Source organism: Cherax quadricarinatus, chromosome 65 (genome assembly GCF_038502225.1).
Source record: "Cherax quadricarinatus isolate ZL_2023a chromosome 65, ASM3850222v1, whole genome shotgun sequence".
Lineage (NCBI taxonomy): Eukaryota > Metazoa > Arthropoda > Malacostraca > Decapoda > Parastacidae > Cherax > Cherax quadricarinatus.
The window spans coordinates 7,700,636-7,726,197 of NC_091356.1; the positions used below are offsets into that span (position 1 = coordinate 7,700,636).

At 38.5% G+C, this 25,562-nt stretch overlaps 1 protein-coding gene across 1 annotated transcript; it reads left to right on the plus strand.

Moving 5' to 3' along the window:
- Positions 1–5,603: 5,603 nt before the first annotated feature.
- On the plus strand, positions 5,604–25,562 carry LOC128700516 (gamma-glutamyl hydrolase). Its single transcript, XM_053793762.2, has 9 exons — positions 5,604–5,763; positions 7,911–8,034; positions 8,299–8,349; positions 9,500–9,578; positions 10,678–10,825; positions 13,287–13,393; positions 14,906–15,143; positions 19,268–19,385; positions 24,182–25,562. Exons 1-9 carry the CDS (start codon positions 5,667–5,669, stop codon positions 24,411–24,413), a joined length of 1,194 nt encoding a protein of 397 aa, XP_053649737.1. The 5' UTR covers positions 5,604–5,666; the 3' UTR covers positions 24,414–25,562.

Consider the following 25,562-nt stretch of genomic DNA (forward strand, 5'->3'; position numbering starts at 1 on the left):
TTAAGCAAGAAAGAACTTTATTTGCCCATAGTGGGGCTATATCATCCAAAGTGAGCGCTTTATCACCCATGGAAGCTTTATCACCAACAGTGACGCTTTGTCAAGTATCTGATAAAGCCTCACTGACGAAATTTTTACTTGTTCGCACTGTAATTCGTCCAGGGAAAGATTTGGAACTTTTTCCTAGCCTGGGCTTTATAAGGGCGTTCCATTCTTTCAATTTGAGGCGGACAAAGGATAGAGAGTAACATAAAATCAAGATTTTCCCTCTGCTTAAAGTGGCATTGAATTAATACCTTCCTTGAAGTTGGAAACAGGAGTATTTTAACATCAAGTTGTGTGCTCTCTGCTTCTCCGCCACTGCTGCTCACTCACCTTCACCACTTGTCTACTCGCTTTCTTTGTTTTTATAGCGGTAAGTGGCGCCGCCCAATTAATTCACCCTTCGGTTCAAAATCTTATCCTCCTCCTTCTGTCCATCACTAAATTAGGATGACATGGTTCTTTGCTGTCTCATGCTCTTCAAAATAATTATTTTAGATGTATTTGGATGCAAGAAGTATTTCTGTTCATTCGCTAATATGTCGTTCCTTGCCATATTCCATTCCATTTCCTAATAACGGGAGTTGAGTTTTACGACCGTCGTCTCCAAATGCATGAATATTTTTCCGAGGCTCAGCATTTCAAAATTCCTCTCTCAGAAGCTTAATAAATAATCCACACGCTGAAAGGAAACTTCGGACAACGTTTCGGTCTGTCCTCGTTCGTTATGAAATCACAACTGAGCGAGTTAAAACAGATTAACCCAGAAGACAGCTATTGTTTGGATGGTAAATGTTTCCTGTTCTGGGTCACCCTATAGTCGTGGGAGACGGCAGATGTAGTAAAAAAATATACTTCTATAAACCATGTATTACTGCCAACAGGATGGGTAATGGATGCATCACGAGTTATGAAACAAACTCATCAAGTTTGGCAGTCTGCGCCATCCTAGGTTTCTTCCTTCCTTATAAATCACCTAACTGAGTACGTCTGTAAGCCCCTCACCTCCAGGGTAGTGTAGACAGCCTGTACTGTCTGCACAGACAGCCCATGCTGTCTGCCAGCTCAGTTCATATTTCGCGCCATGCTGGTGCTGCCACCTATAGGCCTTGCCACTTCAGTATGCCCAGACTTGCCTCTCTCTCACTCACACAGCGGCCTAGCAGGAAGACACAAGGCCTCCCAGCTCTCTCTCGTGGGATAGCCCTGCCCATGCCATGGGCACAAACACACAAGCCTGTGTACCCACCACGACTTAACAATAAAGTAAGAAGCCTCCGAAGACGTATAATTCACACCCAGCTTTCAGCTCTACAAAACAAACTCATTAAACATTGGTAGCAGCGGTGGTCGCAGCAGTGTGTTTGCCCAGAGAGAGGAAGGAAGGAGAGGTATGAAGTCATCTTCACTTCATCACCCTATACAAGAAGCATCCGTCTCTCAGCGAGTTATCCTGATGTCGTGTCTGCACGTTTGAGCATCCAGACACAGGTACAAGCAGGATCCAGCCGAAATTTGCCGAAATTCTCCGAGAATTGTAAGTGACCCCACGCTACAGCGTCCCACGCTGTTTCTCAAGTCATGTGTTCAGCATCACTTGTATGTTGCTGTTTTGTTCAGCTCAGCACAGCTGTTTCAGCAAGCCAGAGGTGAGTTTTGTGGCGATTTCTGCGTCCAGTGTGAGTTCTCCACGTGCTTGTGGGAGGAGGAAGTGGCAGCTCCTTGCCTCACCCTGCTGTACTCTCACACTTCACCAGCCTACCATACACCACTCACCACTGCCCACTCCCTCTGCTGTGTTTTCTGCTGTTTTTCGTGTGATTCATTGCCAGAGCTGTGTATCCGAGTGCCCGAGGTCACTCGAAGCTACGTGGATCAGTATGCCACGTAGATCACGACACCACGTGGATCCCAACGCCACGTTGGGTGTGGGCGATGTCACGTGGATCTACCAGCCACGTGAGTTACCAGATGTCCCAGGCCACATGCTGTGGTCTCCTGCCCGCATCACATTGACGTCACCCACGATGGTGCCCGACTTCATGACGTCACGATGTCTGCCTGACGTCACCTCGAGATGTCTGCTGACGTCACAGTGCTGCTGACGTCACCTCGCGACATTACGCCTGACATCACATGATGTCACCATCGAGTGTTCAGTAATTATTTCAGTATTGTCGAGAAGATTGAGAGAAAATATATGTCGTGTGTTAATTAATTCCTCTCAGTCAGTGTTCTCACATTTTAGTATATGTCTTAGTGTCAGTTTTATGCACAGAAAAGCATCATTTGCTAGTTTAAGCCATGTTGTACCGCGGTGTTTTTAAAGTTTTCGTGTGTCCAGTGAGGTCTGAGCCAGACCTGAGTAGCACCACTGTGTTAAGTCATCCGTGTGACCAGTGTGTTTGACAGCTATCAGACAGCCCTGAGCCCAAGCCCTCTTGTACAGAAAGCTTTTATGCTCGTCGCTCGTGATGTTCTGCAGAATCGTACCTGCTACGATTCCCATCGAGATTTGTTTCACTTCACCTCCAGACCGTCAGAGTGCAGTTATATGTAGAGAAACAAGTCTGGGGACGCTTAGACTAACCTCTGCTATAACTCCAACTGTTGAGAGAATGACACACTGTGTCAGCCTCATGTCACAAGCTTCAGTGAGCAGCCTGCACAAAGAAGATGTCACTTTGACTGCTAGCTCTCTCACTGCAGTCTGGTTTATGATGTTACGACTCCCAGATGTTTCGCCCAGTCGTCTCTGCCACGACTCGCTCCACAACTCGCTCCACGCTCGCCGGCAGTGACAGCCCAGCGACAGTACCAGTCGAGAAGTGTCCTCCTGAGTCGCTTGCCAGAAGTCTTGCCCAGTTGCCGAGTTTTGTCGACGCCTCACTCGAGGGCACCAGCATGTCGTGCCCCAGGTTGAGTGAAAACCTGCAGCGACTCCTACGATGACTGCTTCACCGTTCCAGAGGAGACCGTACCCTGTTACGTCACAGCTCAGCCGCAGCTATGTCTCCTATGTTGCAGCATCTGTCCAGACGCAGGAAGGCGTGCAGTGATGCCCTTCGACGCTCATTGCCTATGACCACGATGTTTAGCACACCCCACATGTTTTTTTCTTCCCTCCCTGTAGGAAGTTTTTTTTCCATGTTCATATGTATATATATATGTTTTTATTTTGTGTTCTGTGCCCTGTTCCTACGAGAGAGAGAGACCGAGTTCCTTTTACCAAAAGTATTGTCGCGTCGGGACGACGCGCGGTAGGTGGCCGAGCGTATGTAGACAGCCTGTACTGTCTGCACAGACAGCCCATGCTGTCTGCCAGCTCAGTTCATATTTCGCGCCATGCTGGTGCTGCCACCTATAGGTCTTGCCACTTCAGTATGCCCAGACTTGCCTCTCTCTCACTCACAGCGGCCTAGCAGCAAGACACAAGGCCTCCCAGCTCTCTCTCGTGGGATGGCCCTGCCCAGGCCATGGGCACAAACACACAAGCCTGTGTACCCACCACGACTTAACAATAAACAAAGAAGCCTCTGAAGACGTATCATTAACCACCCGCTACCAAAACACCAAACAAATCTCGTTATAGTAACAATAAAAAAAAATTCCTTTGAAAAAAATGGTGTGGTAGAAGTAAAATATTTGAACAGTTTCAAGGAGAACTCTAAGATTTTCATCAAAACTATTTTCTTTACTACGAGGTTACACGTCTCCTTGAACTCCACCAGTGGACCTTACAGCTACAGCTCATTTCTCTACGATAATGTCTTCGTTTATATATATATATATATATATATATATATATATATATATATATATATATATATATATATATATATATATATATATATATATATATTTTTTTTTTATTATCACACTGGCCGATTCCCACCAAGGCAGGGTGGCCCAAAAAAGAAAAAACTTTCACCATCATTCACTCCATCACTGTCTTGCCAGAAGGGTGCTTTACACTACAGTTTTTAAACTGCAACATTAACACCCCTCCTTCAGAGTGCAGGCACTGTACTTCCCATCTCCAGGACTCAAGTCCGGCCTGCTGGACTTGATATATATATATATATATATATATATATATATATATATATATATATATATATATATATATATATATATATATATATATATATATATATATATATATATATGTCGTGCCGAATAGGCAGAACTTGCTATCTTGGCTTAAATAGCAACGCTCATCTTGCCATACAGGACAAGTGAAAATTTGTGTATGCAATAATTTCGACAAAATCATTCTGAACCTAACGAAAAAAATATATTTCACTGTGTTTGTTTAATATTAAATTATTGTAAACAAATTTAAAATGTATTTAGTTGGGTTAGGCTAAAATAAATTGCGCTTGTTATAATAAGGTTAGGTAAGTTTTCTAAGTTCCTTTTGGTGCAAAATTAAATTTTTTTACATCAACATTAATGAAAAAAATATATCTTTAAACGTATAAGAGAAAATTTTAGAAAGGACTTATTTTTAAATGAGTTCTTGCTAAATGACCAGTTTTACATATTCGGCACGACATATATATATATATATATATATATATATATATATATATATATATATATATATATATATATATATATATATATATATATATATATATATGTATATATGTCGTGCCGAATAGGCAGAACTTGCGATCTTGGCTTAAATAGCAACGCTCATCTTGCCATATAGGACAAGTGAAAATTTGTGTATGCAATAATTTCGCCAAAATCATTCTGAATCTAACGAAAAAAATATACTTCGTTGTGTTTCTTTATTATTAAATTATCGTAAACTTATATAAAATATATTTAATTGAGTTAGGCTAAATTAAATTGTTCTTGTTATAATAAGGTTAGGTAAGTTTTCTAAGATTCTTTTGGTGCAAAATTATAAATTTTTATATCAATATTAATGAAAAAAATATATCTTTAAACGCACAAGAGAAAATTTTAGAAAAGACTTTATTTTAAATGAGTTCTTGCAAATTGACCAGTTTTACATATTCGGCACGACATATATATATATATATATATATATATATATATATATATATATATATATATATATATATATATATATATATATATATATATATATATATATATATATATATATATATATATATATATATATACATGCAATAAAGTCACAGCAAACAGGTGATATCACAAATGCAGAACAATTACTGTAAAAAAAAAAAGCGAAATTCCAAGCGTTTTCGTGACTTCTCACATTATCAAGGAACTGTAGTCGTGCGAAGTCACTTGTGGTGGTCATAATACTGAGCAATGACGCTTGAGTGTTATAGATCCTTGAGATATCACAAGCAGTACCACCCGCATCTCTGGTTGCCACTCCACTTCAATCACCAGCCATTCTTGCAGTCTTAATAACAAAATTCATTACATTCTTTTTGGGACAGAACACTAAAACACTCTTGGGGTTATGATTTTCTTTTCCTGAAATCGTGACGGTCCAGATAATGACTGCTACGTGGACTCTGGGAAATCCTAACAGGCAGCCGTGTAAGTTGGGATGAGACGCTGAGCTGAGAGACTGCTTAGTGTTGTCAGGCAGTGTTGTGTGGTAAGTCAAGATGATTCACAGGCATCTGCTCATCTGGGCGTCTCTCCTTGCTGGGGCCCAGGCCTTGGTTCACGCCCAGGACATTTTTAATTTCAGACCCATCATAGGTGAGTTCAATATGTTTATTAAGTATATTCACAAATCTGAAACGAGAACTAGAATGTATTTTGGTCGTGGACAAATAGGCCGAAACGGCATCCCTTTTTTTTTATTACAAATTAATGGATTAATTATTAATTCTTCCAACCACGGCATTGTGATTTAAACAGTTGTGGTTCCCGAAACGTTTTTTTGGGGGAAAAGTAGCCACTAGAGTGTACTGTAGCCAAATTTACTGTTGTACCCCTTGATGCCGGTAAGAGGCTCTTGATTTAAAGAATTGTACCTCTTCTCCCTTTCCTGGATTGAACTGTTTGATTACCTCCCTTTCCTCTAGACGTTCTACGAACCATATGGGTTTAGCGTTCCCCCATTAATGGAATAATAATCTACTGCCCTAACACTGAAGAAATACTGGAGAATGCATGGTTAGAAGTTAATTACATACAAATGCTGAATGTGTTGTCCATTAAGGTTTTTACAAAAGTGTACACGATGGGTCATGTTAGCGAACACGTTTTAATGTCTGTTTTGATATGCAATCTTCTGTAGGCTGGATGTTGACTTGTAGTTAATCTATATTTACAAGAGATTGATCATGAAGAGCTCAGCTGTTGAGGTCAAGAGCCAGTTGGTCATCATGAAGTCATTCTCTTTCAACTTTGATGATAAGATAAGATTTCGTTCGGATTTTTAACCCCGGAGGGTTAGCCACCCAGGTTAACCCAAGAAAGTCAGTGCGTCATCGAGGACTGTCTAACTTATTTCCATTGGGGTCCTTAATCTTGTCCCCCAGGATGCGACCCACACCAGTCGACTAACACCCAGGTACCTATTTGCTGCTAGGTGAACAGGACAATAGGTGTAAGGAAACGTGTCGGAATTTCCACCCGCCGGGAATCGAACCCGGGCCCTCCGTGTGTGAAGCGGGAGCTTTAGCCACCAGACCACCTGACGTATAGTAATATAGGTCACTCTAGATTAAAATTTCTGCCAGAGACATTCTATTGGTTCCAGCCTTACTCCCGGCTATAATGTATAATGTTAAATGAGACATTTGTGCAACATTTAGGTATCTTTTTTTTTGGAAACGTTTCGCTAGCCAGTGTCTTCAGTCCAATGCAGAGAAAGGCACACAAGTGTCTCACTTATGAACTTGTCGGTTTTCTGAACCATTTATTCACATAATGTATAATATTTGTAAACCATTATCTTCAAACTTTGATATTAAACTCCAGACCTCAACTCTAAAAGTTTCTTTGATAAGTTTTGTCTGTTATTTTGTAAAGTACCGCCTTAGAGATTGGACTACATTTTTTTGGTTAGATGATTTGGATAATATCAGGATACAGGACAAGTGTCTCCTGTCACGGGTATAAGCCAGAAGATTACTCCTTAATTAAGTAGCCAAGTATCCGCTGGCCAACCCCAGCTACGTTTTCATCCTATTTAGAAAACAAAGAATCACAACAAAGCAGATTTCTAAAAGGGTTCAAGATACTGCGTATTTATAGTGAATCATTCATGATTCGTATAACGTAAGCGTCACACACACACATTGTTTCCCAAACCTGTTGATAATGTTATCTGGGCACATAACAACTGGACTTTATACCCTGTGGAAAGTTTTAATTATGGATTGAGCGAATTAGTTAAATTATTGCGTACCAAAATTCTGCTGTTCGATAAGACAGGGTATAATTTCCAACACAAAACCGATGTATCATTTATTGAATAAAAAGTTGGCAGTGTTGGGGAAATTCTTGAATATTTTGAATTATAAATACATTATTTGATCAGATCAGTATACACGGGTAAATACACTACGGTGCTTATATCTCTCAGTGTATATACGTAGTTTATATTAAGCACTATGTTAGGGGTTTATGTCTTCATGATAGTGTACAGTGCGACCTTAGTGACCCACTTGAAGTCGACAGACGTTAAGCCAAAAACAGTAGTGCACCTTACATATCTATTTCTTTTCAAAATAGTTAATGCATATAAAGATGTGCGAAACTCATCTTGTATGATGGAATATGAAATACAACACATATTTGACGGACAGGGTTGATGTTCCCAGGTTTGTCTAATAAAAAAAGATAAAAGGATAAACTTTGTGAGGAATGACTAAGCAGCACCGTCCTTCTAACAGGAGTGCTGGCTCAGCGTCCCCCGGACAGGATGGTCGCAGGACTGGACAAGAACTACACCTCTTATATCGCAGCTTCCTACGTCAAGTACCTAGAGAGTGCTGGCGCCCGGGTTGTCCCTATTCTGTATGTCGTAACCACATTACTGTTATTATTATTAATATTATTATTATTATTATTATTATTATTGTTGTTGTTGTTGTTGTTGTTGTTGTTGTTGTTTTTATTTATGTCATTCAACTGCTTTTGATTCTCACAGTAATACACGTATTTAAAAATACTGATCTGCATTAGTGGTTTTCGGCATTCGGCCCTAGATAATTTATGTGAAATATAACCGAGTATTATCTGATATTTTAACAATATTCTTGTTATTTTACTTTCCAATAGTACCTACCAGGACGACGCATACTATGAGGAACTTGCTGGTTCCCTTAACGGGTGAGCTGACCTTGACATATCTGTCATATTTCAATTGAGTGTATATATATATATATAAATATATATATATATATATATATATATATATATATATATATATATATATATATATATATATATATATATATATATATATACATATATATATATATATATATATATATATATATATATATATATATATATATATATATATATATATATATATATATATATATATATATATATATATGCAAAACAACAACTTTGAAAGAATAGATAATGTGAGTAGTCGCAAAAGCGCTTGCAATTTCTCTATTTTTACACAGTGGTTGTTTTGCATATTCTGAAATCACCTGTTTACTGTGATCTTATTGCATATATATATATATATATATATATATATATATATATATATATATATGTATATATATATATATATATATATATATATATATATATATATATATATATATATATATATATGTATGTGTGTGTGTGTGTTTGTGTGTGTGTGTGTGTGTGTGTGTGTGTGTGTGTTTGTGTATGTGTATGTACTCACCTATTTGTGGTTGTATGTGTATGTGTGTGTGTGTGTGTGTGTGAGTGAGTGTGCGTGTGTGTGTGTGTTTGTGTATGTGTATGTACTCACCTATTTGTGGTTGTATGTGTATGTGTGTGTGTGTGTGTGTGTGTGTGTGTGTGTGTGTGTGTGTGTGTGTGTGTGTGTGTGTGTGTGTGTGTGTGTGTGTGTGTGTGTGTGTGTGTGTGTGTGTGTGTGTGTGTGTGTGTGTGTGTGTGTGTGTGTGTGTGTGTTTTGTGAACACTGTACACATGTATTAATTACAAGACACTTTTCCTTACTTTATTTCTAATATTTTAACATTAAATTTAGCCATGAACTCGACTCACTTTGTATAAAAGTTTTAAATTATAAACTCTTAATTTGCTTACGAGTTAATTACAATAAATTATATTTTAATGTTGCAAACTAAACTGACCCATCGACATAAATTTAAAATGAATTCAAGAAGATGTTTTTTTTTTCGGAATGGCGTCAGAACCCACGTTATTCCTGGCAATATCCTCAGGTGTATTGAAGAGGCGCAGATGATTGTTTTTGGCCTCCCTGTGGATGCTGCTAACCTTTGTGTTTTGTCTCTGGACTCAGGATCTTGTTCCCTGGAGGAGCTGTGCCCATCACCAGCGACAGCGGCTACGGCGCAGCTGGGAAAATCCTATATGATTATGTAAGTTTCTCTAGAGCAGTTTACCCCTCCGTGATAGACAATAGACGTGAGTGAGTGTGTGCATGTGTGTGTGGGAAACTAAGCGTTTCAGCACTAGGGGCGGAGACACCAAAAATTGCCAAGATATATTAGGCAAACGTTTAGAAAACAGGATAGCACATAAAATATTTCTTGATAAAAACAAGACAATTGGTCCACAGACAAATCAAAATAAGGGAGAAAACCGAAGCAAACTCTTCCTTACTCAGGTCAGCTTACTGTTAGTGACAAATAAATTTGTACCATTTTCAACATTTATTTCCTTTCTGTTTTTACACGATGATGCAAACGAAATGCCAGAAATCAATAAAAAGTGAAAATTGACAAATATGATACCCAATTGCAAAGCGAGAGATGGATCCTTAGCTTCAAATTATAGATCAATCAGCCTAACTTCAATTGTGGGAAAGTTGATCTAATCAAAACTGCTGGTGCAATTTGAATCCACCTTGAAAGTTATAATTTGATCAACGAATGTCAGCACAGTTTTACAAAAGGGCGTTCTTAGACTTACAACTTTACTAACATTTTCACTAATGTCTTCGAGACAGTAGACCGAGATACTGTGTATAAGGACGTCATTAAGTCATTTGTTAAAATTCCACACAAGAGACTGGTTAAGAAAATAGCGGTACGTGGAATAGGAGAAATTATCTCCTGGGTCGAGGCATGGCTGACCGATAGCAATAGACTTTCCATTAATAGGGAGAAATCGGAATGTGCTGGAAGAAGTGTGTTATGAGAATAAGAGGAATGTGCACGTAAGAACTGTGTCATGAGAGGGATGTGCTGATGAGTTATGAGACAAGGAGTGGTGTGTTGATAAGACATGGAACAAATTCGGTGGAGTGTGACCTGTCAAGTCAGAAAACTAATCTGTCACTCCACCTGCTTCACTTCTGAGTCTGATAACGTTTTTACCACAGACGTTAATGACGTAGGCAGTGTGACCCAAATAAAAAAAATCATTCACTATCACTCATTCCCTAGCTATTTTTTTTCACCGAAACGTAATGGCCCCAGCCAACGTCATTAATTCCTCTCCTATTTACCGCTGCAGGTGCTGTCTGCCAACGCTAAGGGCATATACTTACCACTGTGGGGCACCTGTTTAGGCATGGAGATGATCACCTATTTGTCTTCCAACAATAACTGGTTAACCTACTGCCTTGCCAACAACATCGCCAACTCTCTGGATCTGCAGGACGGTATATCAGCGCTGTATAGCCCTTGTGGTTTAGCGCTTCTTTTTTATTATAATAACGCAGGGCGGTATGTGGCAGTAAGCTTCAAGGGTGTGGCTTGATATTAACAAAAGGCTCTTGATCTAAAAAAAAGTGGAGCTCCCTTTCCTAGATTAATCCTGATTTCCTCCGCTTTTACATGTGCTATATAACCCATACGAACTTTAGACTACGTCCCATGATTATAATATTACCGGGAATCAGCCAAGCATAAATAGTAATGAAGTAATTACGTCGCCCAACTAGTTAATTAGATCATAGGTGTATAATATTCATAGCATATATGTATTGAAAAAATATACACCTCTTGCTGTAAATAACCTTGCTAACAAGTTCATGAATAAGACACGTGAAACACCTGGGTATTTTTTTATTTGACAGATGTTTCACCAACCAGGGCTTTATCAGTCTAACAAGACGTCTCTTCAGTGAAGATAACCAGGTGTTGCCCGTGTGTCTTATTCCCAGCGAGTTAAAAATACTGAGTGTCCTCTCAGAGACTAGAAATTGTTGTTAAGTTGGTTGATAATGGTGTTTAAATCTTATCGACTTCTGTAAGGTCATTAAGACTGCATGTACCATTTTCACCACCAGACAAGAACACTTTAATCCCTAAAATAGGGACTGAAGTAAACTCAGTATATACAGTATACACCGAGAGAAATACATCTCTCGGTGTATATACACACCGAGAGACATACATCTCTCGGTGTGTATATCGTATGTTAGTCTATTTTTAAAGCTTTCAAATCTCAACGCTTTAATAACATAGAGATGAAAAGCTGTCCGGAAGTATGTTAAGATAATGCAGTGGAAAAGATGTTGCATTTAAGAAAAATGGCCTAGGTAAAAATGGAACAAGTAAAAAGGAAAAAAAAAGGCACACTTGCATTAACCTAGTGTCGCTTTTACTTTACCATTTTTATTGTGTAATTTTAACGTGTTATTTTTACTTTACCATTTTTACCTTTCTTTTTACCGTGCAACAAGGTGCAATGTTGATAATACCAGGATCACTAGACCGTGAATTAGAATTCCCTCACTGTATTTTAAATATTAAGTTAAATTAACATCTCTAGTTAATTAGTTTTGCAGCCTACCAGCTAGATAACTTCCCTCTAGGAGTCGCACCTAACTCGCCAAAAGTACCACTATTCCGCAAAAGTCAAATATGGACCAAAGAAAAATTTCTGAATTCAAATAACACCATTAGGTACACAGAGAAAAATCAACCCTTCATGAATCCAAAATTTCATTTGAAACTGCAGCTGGGATGCCCATGTTTTCATGACGGGAAGTGGGGTGTCCTGAACCATCATGAATTTGCATTAACCATCACACTGCTTTCTCTGCTGTACCTAATAATAATTAGGTACAGCACACCACCGAACCCTAAGTGCAACAGCGATTAAAGAATACTAAAGACTGTATTCAAGAATGACACTATGATCATCAGGATTCCATTTAAGTAGGAAATTAACACAGGCGGCTCAAGCCTCGACCAAACCTTGCGTTAAAATAGTCCACACGGGTTTACTGTTTCACATAAAAGATAATAAGCTGGTCCATATATGTCCACACATTTAAATTTGGATAATGCTAGAAAATAAGATTTATTATGAATCCCCTTTCCACAGTGTGATTTTTCATATATATTAAAAAATTCATTCACAATTGAAGTGTGTGCTATGAAGGGCTTTCCGTGAGCTATTCAGTTTTGGAAATACTATTTTAAATGCAGTTACAAAATAATAGCACTGTATAAAAGAGCTTTATAAGAATTCACTGTATGTCACAATTTTATGGTTGGCTCTCACCATGTTAAGACAGGTGGGTGTTGAAACACGTAGGTGGGTGTTGAAACACGTAGGTGGGTGTTGCGATACATAAGTGGGTCTTGAGCTGTCATAGGATGAAAATCTATACTTAACCCACTTCAAGACTCTTATGGCCAGGAGGGTCTTGAAGATGGCAGGCAAATCTTAAACTTTGTTTACATTCAGCACACACTCAGTTTTATTATTCTGTATTATTATTATTATTATTATTATTATTATTATTATTATTATTATTATTATTATTATTATTATTATTATTATTATTATTATTATTATTATTATTATTATTATTATTATTATTATTATTTAAGAGACCTGATGTCCTAAATAATCATAATAATAATAATAATAATAATAATAATAATAATAATAATAATAATAATAATAATAATAATAATAATAATAATAATTTGACCTCACTAACTCGGAATATAACAGTTTATTATATTACTGATATATAATATTGACAAGTTGATGGATAAAACATGTACAACACGTAAGTATCTCCATTGCAATAATGATACCCAAGTGTTGCATATATGTCTTATCTATATATGTGACAGTTTAGTATTATTGGCTCACAACAGGTTACGTGGACTCAAGGATGTTCTCCCAGATGCCAGCCACCACCATACTGTACCTCAGAACTCTCAACGTCACCGTCAACTTCCACCACAAGTGTCTCACACCACAGGTATGTCACACTCACATGTACGTCAAACAACAGACACGTCAAACATGTATGTAACATCACAGGTACGTCACACCACAGGTTAGTTGCACGATAGGTAAGTCACACGACAGGTAGATCATACTTATTTCACTCCACAAATCTCAAGTCTTCGACTTTGTGGGGACTTTGTTTAAGTTCGGATACCACTCTTGGGACTTTGGGCAAATGTTAGCAACAATGTGGCCTAACTGTTATATGTTCCATTATTGTACAGTGTATCTCAAGTAAGAGAGGTCACGTGAGTATCTGGGGTTGGGAGGAATCTTCCATGTATCAAGACATTCCAAAGGTGCTCGGCCAAAATTTTGTAACATGTCCCGATCGGACTATTGCAGTATTCCCCTAGGAGACGATACTAGAAAGTCGGACATCGCTCGTGTAACTTTGAGCTGTGACACTACCGTGTCGTCTGAACGCCGATATGCGATGGCTTGACTGAAGATACGTCATTCATTCCACAAAGATGATTCATGGGGACGCTGTACTTTCGCTCGTTCTAGGCATGTTGAACGCCGTCCTTGAACTCACTGTCGTAACAATTCTATTGCGTACGCTAAAGTATTGTCTCTGTATCACTGTACATGTTATAGAGTCTTCAATGCACTTTTAGACTTGTTTCAATGTCACTCGACTTGTCACCATCACTTGTTCGCCAAGATTCACTCATAAACATAATTAATGTCCACGGTTAACGTACCACGGTAGAGATAGTTACTAAAGATACTTGTTCAACAGGATCACGAAGCCTGCGTGTCAACGCGGTGTGACCACTGTTTCCTTCCTCTCCTTAATTTCCATCTTATAGTGGTTGGATCACTGCCACTCTTGTCTGCGGCTTAATAAGACCACAGACTAGAGTTAATACTGAGGTATACTTCCGTTAAGGCCATTTCCACGCATAATAACATTTCAACGTTGCCTGACCTCGCCCCGGTAAACTCTTGTCAGGAACTACCTGCTCCTTGGACTCTGCCGCCTCAGGACACGGGAAAAAATGTCAAAGAATCAAAGTCTCCCTTGAATAGGAGGCGTCGTTAACAAAATTCATCCTGTTAGCTGTATCATTAGGTCATAGACTTATTAGCCCTCTTATCTAGACTCAAATTGAGAGCTTTTGGGCAACTCTCAGGGTTGTCAGCCTTACTTCGTAGCGGGAAAGGAGGGTGTATCGGACATGGCCATATATGGTATAATATGCATGTTCACTCCTCCCTTGTCCTGTGGATATGGAGGGGGAAGGAGGGAATTCGCAGTTTCCCTTCCTCCTTGTTAGAGGTTAATTGTTTCGCAGACCTAGCCCTGTATAACCCAAACGGGTTTAGCGCCTCCTTTTTATAATACACGTAATAATATTATTGTTATTATTATTCTTAATTCAACTTAGTCAAATAAAATCTAGTTTGTACTCATATCCCTGCAACGGGTTAGGTACTATGAGTTGACAGAAGCCTAATTTACTGTATTTTATTACAGAACTTCACAGAGTCGGGCTTATCAGACCAGTACAAGCTGTTGGCCACTAGTCGGGATAGCTTAGGCATGGAGTACATAGCCCTGCTAGAGCACCGAGACCTGCCTATCTTCACCTCTCAGTTCCACCCGGAGAAGAACCCGTTCGAATGGGCAGACGACACGAACCACGACAGTATTCCTCACACGCCGGAGGCCGTGGAGAGCGCTCAGTATTTCGCTAAATTCTTCGTTAACCAGGGTGAGAGGGTGTAAAGTTTTCTTTAACTATGGTGTGTGTGTGTGCGTAACATTTTCGTTAACTACGGTGAGTGACTTTAATTAACGTTTTCCATAACCAGGCGACTTTGTGTCTATTTTACTCTAGTAAATGAATCCTGTGGCATAAGTTTGGAGTCAACAGTATCCCCCTGACCTTCGTTACATCACCATATTGGACCTTGCTCTGGGCTCTGCATATAAACAATTCCTCCCTGACACTTGACGAACTCTTTACCCATAAACTTAACAACCTAGTTAGAAGAGGTGCCGAAAATTTGTTAGTAAGTTCTTTACAAACAGTGCTAGGCCAATAGAATATTTTATAAGTGCAGGTAGAAGTAATACAATCAATGGATATATATATATATATATATATATATATATATATATATATATATATATATATATATATATATATATATATATATATATATATATATATATATATATATATATATATATATATATATAAGGTCCACCTCTGGTGTAAATTGTGGGACCCATAGCCTCGGAGAAGTGGATAAAAAGGCTTCAAGGAAGAATATTTGGATTTCTTCCTGAAGCCATTTGAATATTCCACTTCCCCTACCACCCCATCTTTTAAACTATTTTTTTTTACCAATAGGAATATTTTATTACATAATATGGCACAGAAGATTTAAGAGATACATTGTTGATATAAAGGTGGCATATATATATATATATATATATATATATATATATATATATATATATATATATATATATATATATATATATATATATAAATATATATATATATATATATATATATATATATATATATATATATACATGTTGTTACGTGTGTATCACCGATTATAAGGCGAAAATCTCATCCAGCTCCTCAGAGCTGGGGCGTGTGCCCAAAATGCAGCATGCATTACCCCTTTGAACAGCCGCGCTGAGCCGCTGGAACAGAAAACTAGCTGCCCTGGGATCCCTAGTTACCCTGATGAGTCTTTTTCCCAGCTCCTTAAGGAAATTAGATGCACTCTTTCCCCATGAGCCAAGGGTCTCTGAGCCTATGGGAACAAACATATAATGATGGGCAAGTTCTCCATATTTTCTAGACTTTTGGGACTCCCTAAAGCTGGCAGCTGCCCCTCCTTCCTCCCTGGTGTATTGGAGATAGGTATCAGCCAAGGTAGATGCACATGTATAGTCCCACACCACCTGCTTCCCATCTGTCCAGGCTTGAAGGGTGATACCATCTGGACGCTTCTGGCTGCCATCAGATCTGCATAGTTGGGGTGGCTCCCTTACTGCTGGGCATCCAGCTGTTGTGAGGCTCCTCTTGATAATGAGGAAAATTAAAGCACATGGAATAGGAGGAGAAATTTTTTCCTGGATAGAGGCATGGTTGACAAATAGGCAGCAGAGAGTTTGCATAAATGGGGAGAAATCAGAGTGGGGAAGCGTCACGAGCGGTGTTCCACAGGGGTCAGTGTTGGGCCCCCTGCTGTTCACAATCTACATAAACGACATAGATGAGGGCATAAAGAGCGACATCGGCAAGTTTGCCGATGACACCAAAATAGGCCGTCGAATTCATTCTGACGAGGACATTCGAGCACTCCAGGAAGATTTGAATAGACTGATGCAATGGTCGGAGAAGTGGCAGATGCAGTTTAATATAGACAAATGCAAAGTTCTAAATGTTGGACAGGACAATAACCATGCCACATATAAACTAAATAATGTGGATCTTAATATTACGGATTGCGAAAAAGATTTAGGAGTTCTGGTTAGCAGTAATCTGAAACCAAGACAACAGTGCATAAGTGTTCGCAATAAAGCTAATAGAATCCTTGGCTTCATATCAAGAAGCATAAATAATAGGAGTCCTCAGGTTGTTCTTCAACTCTATACATCCTTGGTTAGGCCTCATTTAGATTATGCTGCACAGTTTTGGTCACAGTATTACAGAATGGATATAAATTCTCTGGAAAATGTACAAAGGAGGATGACAAAGTTGATCCCATGTATCAGAAACCTTCCCTATGAGGATAGACTAAGGGCCCTGAAACTGCACTCTCTAGAAAGACGTAGAATTAGGGGGGATATGATTGAGGTGTATAAATGGAAGACAGGAATAAATAAAGGGGATGTAAATAGTGTGCTGAAAATATCTAGCCTAGACAGGACTCGCAGCAATGGTTTTAAGTTGGAAAAATTCAGATTCAGGAAGGATATAGGAAAGTACTGGTTTGGTAATAGAGTTGTGGATGAGTGGAACAAACTCACAAATACCGTTATAGAGGCCAGAACGTTGTGTAGCTTTAAAAATAGGTTGGATAAATACATGAGTAGATGTGGGTGGGTGTGAGTTAGACCTGATAGCTTGTGCTACCAGGTCGGTTGCCGTGTTCCTCCCTTAAGTCAATGTGACCTGACCTGACTAGGTTGGGTGCATTGGCTTAAGCCGGTAGGAGACTTGGACCTGCCTCGCATGGGCCAGTAGGCCTTCTGCAGTGTTCCTTCGTTCTTATGTTCTTATTAACCTCCTCATGTCTTGCAATCTTTCCCTCGGATTTACGGCACACAAGACCATGGTACCCGAATCGGTCTGCTGCTTCACTGCCACAAATACACCTGTGTTCGGCGAGAATAGGGGCGGCAAGTCGAAGGGCAACACCGATGCGGATGGTCTGTGGGTCGAGGCGTGTGCCAAGGCTGGAGTTGGGAACAGCCAACAGAAAGTCCCCAGCATGAGGGGCTCTCACTGCCAGCAGGCGGGCTCTATCCTTCCCTGACACACTCTGAAGCATCGTTGAGGCTATATTTTCCACTATTGGACCATCCCAGTGTGATTGTTTGTAGTTGTTGGGGGGAGCAGGTCTGGTTTCTGAGCCCGTTAGATTATCCCAGATCATTGCTCCGTCAATGAATTTTTGGTCCTGGGCTCCAATCTTGTCCCTAAGATGTTCAGGGAGAATCGCTGCTACAAGCTCTCTGGATGCAATACACGAGGACAGAAAAGCAGGTAACGCAATCTGTGATGACTTGCGGACACCAATGCCTCCTAGTCTGACTGGAAGTGTAGCTTGGTTCCACTGCCCGTCTTCTAGAGTAAGGTTAAGTACTTTCGTAAAAATCTGCCTCAGAATACTGTCATATTCGTGCAGTATAGGGTTATCATATGAAGGTGCACATCTTAGGAAATATGTCAACCTGGGCAGACTCAAGCACTTTGTGAGAAGGTACAAGGCATCGTGGGTGTCCAGATTGCCTATTCGTTGTTCCATTCTCCTTAACTCTTCCAATTTCTTCCTGAGAATTGTGTCAATGGCATTGCTGAAGATGGGAGACGATGATCATTGCTCTGTTCTTGCAACTACAAAAAGGTAAATACCTGATTTTCAGCATGCAGGTATTTTGGAAGCAGACTCTCTCTTTTCACACCTCTATCCATCTTTCTACTGATTCACTTGTCCATACTTTCCATCGCGTAATTCTTTTCCCAGCTCCACTGTCGCACGTCGACTTCCCTGCTGTATGTCACAAATGGTTCCCTCTGTTGTCTCTGGGCGTTACTTCCTCTCTAGTTCTTGACTTTACCTACCCTCTCTTCCTTATATTTTTATCTGTCTCCCCAGTCCTCCTCACTTAAGCTCCCCCTAAAACTACTCTTCATCTTTCCCTCTTCATTTCATCTTTAATCTGTTCTCTCTCGGCTTCCCCCTTTCTTATTTTTTCCCCCTTTCACCAACTTCCTATTTCTCTCACTCCTCAGCTTCGTTCCCTTGTATGTGTTCTCGTCTGTGTGTACCACAGAAATATTACTTTTCATTTATGCAAAACAAACTATACACAAATAACTTTTTATTCAATTGTACAACAAAATCACAGATTATTACCAGTTCTGGATTTTTTTGATGCATTATAGAGTATTCATTTTACATAATAATAATAATAATAATAATAATAATAATAATAATAATAATAATAAATAATAATAATAATAATAGTAATAATAATAATAATAATAATAATAATAATAATAATAATAATAATAATAATAATAATAATAATAATAATAATAATAAAATACGAATAATAAAATATTGATATATATGTCCTCAGCTCGTCTGAACATCCAGAGCTTCAACTCCAAAGAGGAGGAGGAAGGCGCCCTCATCTACAACTATCAGCCAGTTTTCACGGGGTCTACTTCAGGCTTCGTTCAAGCCTACCTGTTCCTGTAACAAGCAGCAGCGACACGTGCATCTCTACTAACTTTCGATCCATATTAGTTTAGCTCATCCCAATAATAATAATAATTATCTATTAACTTTTATAAAGCAATAACACCCTTATGAGGTTGCAGGGGTCGAAACACAGTTCCTGGTATATATACATCCTGTGTGTATGTCCCAGTGTATAATGCACATTTCGGTGCATATAACTACTATTACTCCTCTAATTAAGGATGCACATCGAGAAAAGTATATACACCGAGTATACTTACAGTGTGTATATACCAAGAGGCGAAACGTTTTACCTGTACACGAGGTTTCTTCAGTCGAATACAGGCGAACGTTTGTGTTGTGCATGTTTTATGCATCTAACCTAACCTAACCTAACTTAACCTAACTTAACCTAACTTAACCTAACCTAACCTAACTTAACCTAACTTAACTTAACCTAACTTAACCTACCATAACCTAACTTAACCTAACTTAACCTAACTTAACCTAACCTAACCTAACTTAACCTAACTTAACTTAACCTAACTTAACCTACCATAACCTAACTTAACCTAACCTAACTTAACCTAACCTAACTTAACCTAACCTAACTTAACCTAACCTAACTTAACCTAACTTAACCTAACCTAACCTAACCTAACCTAACTTAACTTAACCTAACTTAACCTACCATAACCTAACTTAACCTAACCTAACTTAACCTAACCTAACTTAACCAAACCTAACTTAACCTAACCTAACTTAACCAAACCTAACTTAACCTAACCTAACCTAACCTAACCTAACTTAACCTAACTTAACTTAACCTAACTTAACCTACCATAACCTAACTTAACCTAACCTAACTTAACCTAACCTAACCTAACCAAACCTAACTTAACCTAACCTAACCTAACCTAACTTAAGCTAACCTAACGTAACCTAACCTCTGTAACAAATTGTTATATATATATATATATATATATATATATATATATATATATATATATATATATATATATATATATATATATATATATATATATATATATATATATATATATATATATACTCTAATCTTAATTCCTAACTTACACTTATACCTAAGTTAGCACAATAAAGTTTTCTAACTCCTTCGTACTAATTACCTTACCTAGCTCTTGGACAGCGCTAACCATTCAGGGGTGAAGGGCTCTCGATCCAAGGCATTCGAGTGCTCCCTTCTATTTCCTTGGATCAAACCTGATTATCTCCCATTATGCAGGCGCTATATAACCAATATAAATTTAGCTCTTTCCCATAATAATAATTATAATACTAATAAATTTTCATTATATTTATCGTATTGCCACCATCATGGCTATTTAAGTAAAGAATTTATCGCGATACTGTATAACATATATATATATATATACATATATATATATATATATATATATATATATATATATATATATATATATATATATATATATATATATATATATATATATATATATATATATATATATATATATATATATATATACATACACACACACAAAGTTTACATGAATCATTATTTTAAGTATTAAAGTATTCTTGACTGGTGAACTGGTGACTTGTAGCCTAAATGGCTCTCATGTAGTCAATAGGCTTTAAACTCAATTGATAAACGATACTTACCTGGTATATTTGAATCGAGAAGTGTATGCGAGTGTATATATCTGAGAATTTAATCACTATTTTTAAGGATTAAAGTATTCTTAACGTGACGAACAGGATGCACACAGCATTACTCATGTGGTCAATAAGCTTCAAACCCGATTAACCAACAGTGATCACCCATGAATGAGACTTATGCTCCGGGCTTGGACATCTGCCTCAGCCTTCAGCAGTAGTAATAAATTCCTTGTAATCATCCTTTTTTTGGCATGTGTCCTCGACCTTTCTTGCTCGCTCTGGACATCAGTAGTAGAGGTTTAACAGATTAGCTCCTTTTCACCCTGTTGCTATTGAGTGACAATGGGGGTTGGAAAGGAGAAAACCAGTTCCTGTTGTCACGTGGGCATCCTAGTATTTGTAGAGGCGTCCTTGTGTATAATAAATATTGTTGAAATTACTAATAAGATTTTAGGTAAATTGCCAAAAAAAAAAAAAAACGGTTTGGAACCCTTTAAGGACACTGATCCCATACTTTATGATTTATCATCACGTTGATTTTGCAAGTATATTTTGGGAAATGACACAAATGTGGTACAATGCTATTCTTCATTGACAACGTTTCGCCCAATAAAGGATCTCATTATACTGCATTTGTGTCTCTTGTTTTCCGTCGAGTCAGTATTTTATGCCATTTTTTTCACTTTATATAATACCGAGTTATATAAAAGATACACGTGTGCAACGTCAGGTAACGTTATTGAGAAAAAATTTCGCCAACCTGGGATTTTATTAATACGGTACAAAAGCAGAACAATAGGGAATATATAGTAGTGTGGAAGTCAGCTGTAGTGTAGGCGGGGTGTTCTAAATGGTAACTGACGTCACCTGACGCCTGTGTCCTGACAGCGTAAAATAAATTTAAAATCTCTAGAGATACTGGAGCTGACTGCGTTCTGCACAGCTATATTGTGAAAGGTCACACACGCACATATACACACAAAAAAAAGGGGGGGGGGGTGTAATTAACAACACTTCTATTAAGCCTTGACGCTAGGTTAGGTTAGGTAAGGTTCGTCAGGAAACAGGACAAATGTTTCCTGACGCGGGTCTTAGTCAGATGATGACCCGCCTTTGGAGCTTTTGGTCATCTGACCGAGGCCTTCCGCTGGCTTACCGGTCCACCCTTTTAAAAATTATGGTCATTTATAACCATTGTTATTTTTTTTTGATGCCTTGACGCTGATAGCGAGTTCTTGATCAGTGGAAATTGTGATACTTTTCTGTTCCATGGATCGTTATATGACTCGTGAGTTTAATACATCTCCAATTAATCTAATACTAATAATTAGGATCTGTAGCCTGTCAAATCACCAGCTCCGTGATTTAATAGCATCTGTAGCTTCGAAAATTAATAGAATATAAAGTACCTTCGCAGAGCACTCAGCTTGTAAGCCCCTCAGGGGAGGTTCCTTGATGTTGGTGAGGGGCTCTTGATTTAGGGAATTGGATCTGTGCTCCAGTTCCCCGAACTAAGCCTGAATGCCTTCCACATCCCCCCCCCCCAGGCGCTGCATAATCCTACGGGTTTAGCGCTTCCCCTTGATTATAATAATAATAATCAGCTTATAAGCTGACATGTTGATAAGACAATATGCTGTTTAAGGCATTTTTATTAAGACGTTTCGTCCACCAGAGACTATTATGAGAGAGGTTTATGACATAGCGAAACGTCTTTTCGCTATGTCATAAGCAGAATATTGTCTTATTAACATATTTGTCGGTATATAATACAATAGATATCGCATGAGGGCAGAAAGTCTGGCTGTCCACATACCCAGCGCCAAAAACTCGAGTAATCTCAGCTCATAGCCGATGATCAAAGAGGTTTTTAGCTTGTGTATTTAATGCACATTGTTCTCTTCCCTATTATCAATTGCTCCTCTTACGTAAGTTTATAAACACAACACACCTACGCATCCTTTGTGTCATACGAAAAATACCTCTGACCAAAGCTAATCCCATGTGCCAGAAACCGTTTTTAGCGAGGATATGTTGAAGATACTAATTTCCACTCTCTCGTGTATAAATGGAACCCTGGAATAAATAATGGAGATATATATAAAGTGCTGAAAATATCTAACCAAGCCAGGGTTCGCAGCAACGGATTCAAGTTGGATAAATTTAGAAAGGATATAGAAAAAGCACTAATAAGGCAACAGAGTTATAGACGAATGGAACATTTAGTATCATTGCAGTGAGAACTTCTGATAGGTTTAAAGAATAGACTAGACAGGTACATGAGTGGGCGTACGAATATAATAATGGAGAATACAGTACCGACAGGTAGATAAGTAAGACACATGTGCAGCAGTTAGGTATCTTTATTCAGAAACATTTCGCCTACACAGTGGGCTTCTTCAGTCGAATACGGAGACAGCAGAAGCTGCGTAGATGTAAAGGTGTAATCTGTCCATCACCCACGAGGTAGTTTTGAGGTGGTCGGTCCCTCAGCCTAGAGCAGAGTGGGCGTGTCATAACAGTATTAGTACACAATAGAGATGATGAGTTAGACACATGCAACATCTGGGTATCTAAACTGAGGGACTGATTACCTTATCCCCCACTGTTTTTTGTGTATAGTCCTGCATGGCTGAGGGACTGATTACCGCATATTCTACTGTCTTCATATATCATTTCTGTATCGAACTGACAAAGCCAATAGTTGGCGAAATGTCTTCGAATAAAGGTACGAGTGGGTGTGGCTGTGTGTGAGTTGGACCTGACCAGCATGGGCCAGTAGACCTATTGCACTGCTTCTTTATTCTTTCTTGTTGTAATTTACTGACAGCACAACTTAGCGATAGTTTGATGTTAATGTACGAACACACCCATTACAGGGGTGTCTTGATGCTGCCGAAAGGTTCTTGATTCAAGTAACTGGAGCTACCTTCCCGTACTAATCAAACCTGATAACCTGCCACTCCCATACATGATATGACCCACATCGTACCTGGGTACGGCACGATATGGATAATAATAATAATAATAATAATAATAATAATAATAATAATAATAATAATAATAATAATAACTTTAAAATTAGTAGTAATTTATTATTTTATTATTATATGAGCACATTCGAACTGTATTTTTACATCTCTTTCAGCAATCATAGCGTGACTTCTACACGAGGCAGGGAGACTAATGCTGCTCCTCCAGAGAGCAAGCAACAACATCCTGCTGCTGCTGCTTCACCCACCCAGGAATCTAACGCTATCATCACCACCATTCACCAAGCCAAAAATCGCGCTTTAAAGAAACTCAAGATCAAGGTTTTGTTCTACAATAAGCTGAAGAATGCACTGCACTCTCGAAACAATGGTACAACTAATTCGTAGATCAACAGGCTGGTCCTCCGCCCAGCCTGTCATGAATTGTCGAATACGAAGAGCTGAAAATTACCACACAATGCCTGGCTACTCTTCTGGCCCCACTTCCCGTTTACCCTTCAATGGTCCCTACGTAAGAGTGAGTCTAGTCTAGTCTACTCTCTATTGACTTTAAAAATTTTGATCTCTAAGTGAAGTGTTGTTTCAATAATAGTTTCCATTCTGCCATTGTTTTTCATTAAGTTGTCGATTATATAAGTTCATTTCCATGGAAAAGCCATTTTTTTAATTAAGTGCATATCTGAAAAAGTTTTGTGTAAAATGAGTCTTCATTTTTCCGACACAGATATGCAAGAAGCCTATTTTATTGGACACTAACATTTCCCTTGACGACACCAATCTTTTTCAAGTTTACAGAGTACATAGACAACATGAAAATATATAGGCAGAGTGAGGACTGTGGAGGAGGCGCACATGACCTCTGCATGTGAATATCTATAAAGGTCAAATTTTGAAGTATGCCGAGCAAAAGGAATTTAAATTAAAAGTTCTTTTGATACCTGTATTTGTGATATAGGATCCCTGATATCGAGTTGATATTAATGGCCTCTAGTCCGACTACGTCCTTCCAATAACTGTTAGAACAGAGCCGACAGTTTACAGATAATCCTCAGATGAATATCGTCAGTGGTTATAATACTGTCACTGTTTTCAAGTGTATTCTTGTCCTGGAGTTTGCTCACCAATTCCTTCGTTGTGTCGAAGGTGACTCTGGGACTGTGTGATGGTGTCCATGGTTATTGTTTCACAACTTATTGCTATTTTATACCTTTTATGCCAAGCCTACTTTATGTTAAAAGAAGGGGCTAACTATAATTAACTATGTACTGTAATCAGACTAAAGAGACTGACTGTAAGCCAGCGGTCGTTCTGCCGTAACCTGCCAAATATCATTACAGAAAAATGCCAAACTCAGAGTGAACGGCTGCCACCTTGATAGCTGTATTAGTAGACAAAATGCACTAATGGTTGCTTCTTGCTATGTTGCCAACGACACCATGAAAGGGCCATCATATGACAACACGTCAGGTGGCTCCCTCATGAATGTAATAATAACTGTAAGAATTGTTCATTAATAAATATATTAGCCCACATAAA

Excerpts from the sequence above, each read along its gene's own strand:
- LOC128700516 (XM_053793762.2), top strand. The coding sequence starts at position 5,667 with ATGATTCACAGGCATCTGCTCATCTGGGCGTCTCTCCTTGCTGGGGCC. Across the intron at positions 10,826-13,286 it reads CTCTCTGGATCTGCAGGACG|GTTACGTGGACTCAAGGATG; the intron begins GTATATCAGCGC and ends GGCTCACAACAG. Across the intron at positions 15,144-19,267 it reads TAAATTCTTCGTTAACCAGG|CTCGTCTGAACATCCAGAGC; the intron begins GTGAGAGGGTGT and ends ATATGTCCTCAG.